At 58.8% G+C, this 3,370-nt stretch overlaps 1 protein-coding gene across 1 annotated transcript in view; it reads left to right on the top strand.

Annotated features, from left to right (window-relative positions):
- The window catches only part of B3GNTL1 (UDP-GlcNAc:betaGal beta-1,3-N-acetylglucosaminyltransferase-like 1), a 146,139-nt gene that overhangs the window by 119,266 nt on the left and 23,503 nt on the right, over positions 1–3,370 (top strand). The window contains exons 6-9 of the mRNA XM_011970204.1: positions 1,078–1,085; positions 1,330–1,465; positions 1,575–1,643; positions 2,022–2,096. Of these exons, the coding sequence (XP_011825594.1) occupies positions 1,078–1,085; positions 1,330–1,465; positions 1,575–1,643; positions 2,022–2,096 (288 nt within the window). The remainder of the gene's footprint in view (positions 1–1,077; positions 1,086–1,329; positions 1,466–1,574; positions 1,644–2,021; positions 2,097–3,370) is intronic.

Genomic DNA, 3,370 nt, shown 5'->3' with positions numbered 1-3,370 from the left:
CGCGCCCCGTACACCCCACACGGTGTGCACACACGCACACATGCTTCAGTGTCCTCAAGTCACTGGGACACGCATCTTCCTGTGTCCCAGGCGGGGTCAGGACTATTGAGGTGGCTGCAGAGGGTGGGGAGGAAAAGGTGGACTCCAGGCAGGACATCCCTGACCACGCCTAAGCCCTGCAGCCCCCTGAGCTGACAGAGGGGACCCCATGTCCCCCCATCCCATTGCCTGTGGCGGTTCTGCTGCAAACAGGGGGTGCCACAGGGTTGGGGAGGAGTCCAGAGTTTATCCTGGGAGGTGGAGGCAGCAGCAGAATCGTAGAATGGACGAATCCTGCCCCGATCCCGAGGCTGAACCCACAAGGGCCCTGCTCAGGGGAGGCCCGTCACCAGCCAGCGTTGTTGTGTCCGAGACCCAGTGAGGCATGGCCCAGACCCCGTCCCGGAGGAGGCTCCCACGGACACAGCTCCCTTGACAGAGAGCAGAGGGCATCCCAGGACTCGGCCAGGGCAGGGTCTGCCGGGCACAGGGATTCAGCGTGGCTGCCTCACAGCAGCTGGGGAGGACGGTGTCTGGGACACATCCCAGGCCGTTCTGGCCCCGTTGGCCTCTGCATTGCCGAGCCCCTCTAGCCCCTCCAGCTCCTGGGCCTTTGAGATGGGGTTGGCCCAGGCAGCCCCAGGAGCAGGCTCGAGGGAGAGGTGCCCACAGGCAGGCAGCTGACAGCGATGGGGCATGTGGGGAGAGGCTGGGGCGGGAGGAGAGAGGGTGGGACGGGAAGGGCCCAGGCAGCGATGGGGCAGAGCAGCAGGTCCTAGGAAGGAGCCTGCTCCCGGGACAGCAACCTGGGGTCTGCTTGTCACAGCAGAGGCAGAAAGAACAGAGACCAGGATCCCAGGGGAGTGACAGGGTTCGGGGCAGTGACCTGAGGCAGAAGATCATGTCTAAGTCTGAATGCTGTGATTTTATGGGATGGTCGCATGTGCCCTTACGGACACAGGTTTCTCTGGGAAACTGACTTGGGTCAAGTCCAGTCCTCTGCGTCCTACAGAAATTCTGCCTTCCAGAACCTTCTAGATTCTTAAGTGACAGCTTCTCGTCTGTCCCCACCTGTTGGGGTCTGATGGAAGGGGTGGGTCCCCACCTAGGCATGTGGCTACATCCAGCTGGGGCAGGTGGCCTGACTAGGACAGCCAGTCTCTCAGGCCCTGGGCCCAGTGTCCACCCCACTGGCAGCGTCAGCGGAGCACACACCACGTCCCTGAATGTTGGCATCTGTGTGCATCTCTGGGGCCCCCGGCCTGCCTGTCACCCTCTTCTCCACTGCAGGACGACCGTCTGGACCCACCGCGTCCGTTTCCTGGAAGAGCAGGCCCTTCCCCGCTGGGCAGCCTTCACCATCTGGAACGCCGGCAAGCAGGGGCGCCGGCTGTACCGCAGCTTGACCGCCGCCAGCCAGCGCAAGGTGGGCACCCTGCCACCCTCCAACACTGCCTGCCCCGCCCCCATGCTGCCCCACAGCACAGGCCCCAGCCTCGGCCTGTCCAGAGCTGCCCTTCTGTGCCTGTCCCCAGGTGGTGGCCTTCTGTGACGTGGACGAGAACAAGATCAGGAAAGGCTTCTATTGCCACGAGGACTCTCAGGTGTGCAGGGCCACACGGCATCACCCTTGGGGTCACCCACCTGCTCCAGGGCTGAGGGACAGCTGTCCAGAGCCTTCCCCCTTGGCAGAGTCCACCTGGGCTGTGCCAGCTCCTCGGGGCCTCCAGAGAGCCCAGCCCCCATCCCCTGGGGGAGAACCCTGCTGTCCCTCGTGGGTCTGGGCCTTGGGGTAGCCCACCCTGGTCCGTTCTGCAGTCAGGTGTCAAGCAGGGGTGGTGGGGGTTGGGGTCCTGCCCTGAATGGCAGCCGCCCAAGCCCTGGCTCCTGTGTGAGGCAACTCAGTGGCTGCGTGCACCTGAGGGCGTCTCTCCTGGGAAGAGCCGAGCTCGGGCAGGACTGATGGCCACTGTCATTCTCAGGAAAGACCCAAGCCCCGAATCCCCATCCTGCACTTCCGAGCCGCCCGGCCACCCTTCGTCATCTGCGTGAAGCTGGTGAGTGTGGGGCCCTTGGCTGTGGGGGGCTTGCGGGTCTCGGGCTCTGCCACGTGGACAGCCTGCGCTGCCATGCAGTGACTGTGTGGCCTGGGATGAGAACCCAGCCGATGGTGGGCATGGGGACAGGTGCCACAGCTGTCCACAACGGCACCACAGACCGGGCTGTGAGGTGGTGGCTACTGCCCTGGGAACAGGAGGCAGCTGGAGGGTGGCCTGCACGGGTGTGAAGGGGATGGATTCTGGTCTCTCTTCTGTCTTTAAATACCTGTAAAACCAACATTTGTTAGAAACTTGCAAAGCACGAGACCCTACGGTGCCATATCTGAGGGGCCAAGGCCAGGACCTTTAGCTCCCATGGACTGAGGTGGCCGCACCGGGGATGTCCAAAGCCCCTGAGTGTGAACGACCCTTGCCTGGGGTGGGCAGGTGACAGGCACCTCGGGCTCCAAATGCAGCCTTTTTCCCCAAGCGTGGGGAGTCCAGTTGGCTGGAGGGGGCTGAGGTGAGTAGTTTTTTAAAAATTTTACTTTTAAGTTCTGGGATACATGTGCTGAACATGCAGGTGTGTTACATACGTTTACCACATTGTGCCATGGTGGTTTGCTGTACCTGTCAACCTGCCATGTAGGTTTTAAGCCCTGCATGCATTAGGTGTTTGTCCTAATGCTCTCCCTCCCCTTGCCCCCCACCCTCCAACAGGTCCCATCATGTGACATCCCCGTGTCCATGTGTTCTCACTGTTCAGCTCCCACTTACGAGTGAGAACATGCAGTGTTTGGTTTTCTGTTCCTGTGTTAGTTTGCTGAGGATGATGGTTTCCAGCTTCATCCATGTCCCTGCAAAGGACATGAACTCATTCCCTTTTATGGCTGCATACTATTTCGTGGTATATATGTGCCATATTTTCTTTATCCAGTGTATCATGGATGGGTGTTTGGGTTGATTCCATGTCTTTGCTATTGTGAATAGTGCTGCAGTGAACACACATGTGCACGTATCTTTATAATAGAATGATTTGTATTCTTTTGGGTATATACCAATAATGGTATTGCTGGGTCAAATGGCATTTCTCGTTCTAGATCCTTGAGGAATCGACATTGTCTTCCACAATGGTTGAACCAATTTACATTCCCACCAACAGTGTAAAAGCGTTCCTACTTCTCCACCCTCGCCAGCATCTGTTCTTTATTTTTTAAAAATCGCCATTCTGACTGGCGTGAGACAGTGTCTCATCATGGTTTTGATTTGCATTTCTCTAATGACCAGTGATA

This window comes from Mandrillus leucophaeus, unplaced genomic scaffold (genome assembly GCF_000951045.1).
Source record: "Mandrillus leucophaeus isolate KB7577 unplaced genomic scaffold, Mleu.le_1.0 Scaffold1, whole genome shotgun sequence".
Classification (NCBI taxonomy): Eukaryota; Metazoa; Chordata; class Mammalia; order Primates; family Cercopithecidae; genus Mandrillus; species Mandrillus leucophaeus.
This window is presented reverse-complemented; position numbering and strand designations above follow the sequence as displayed.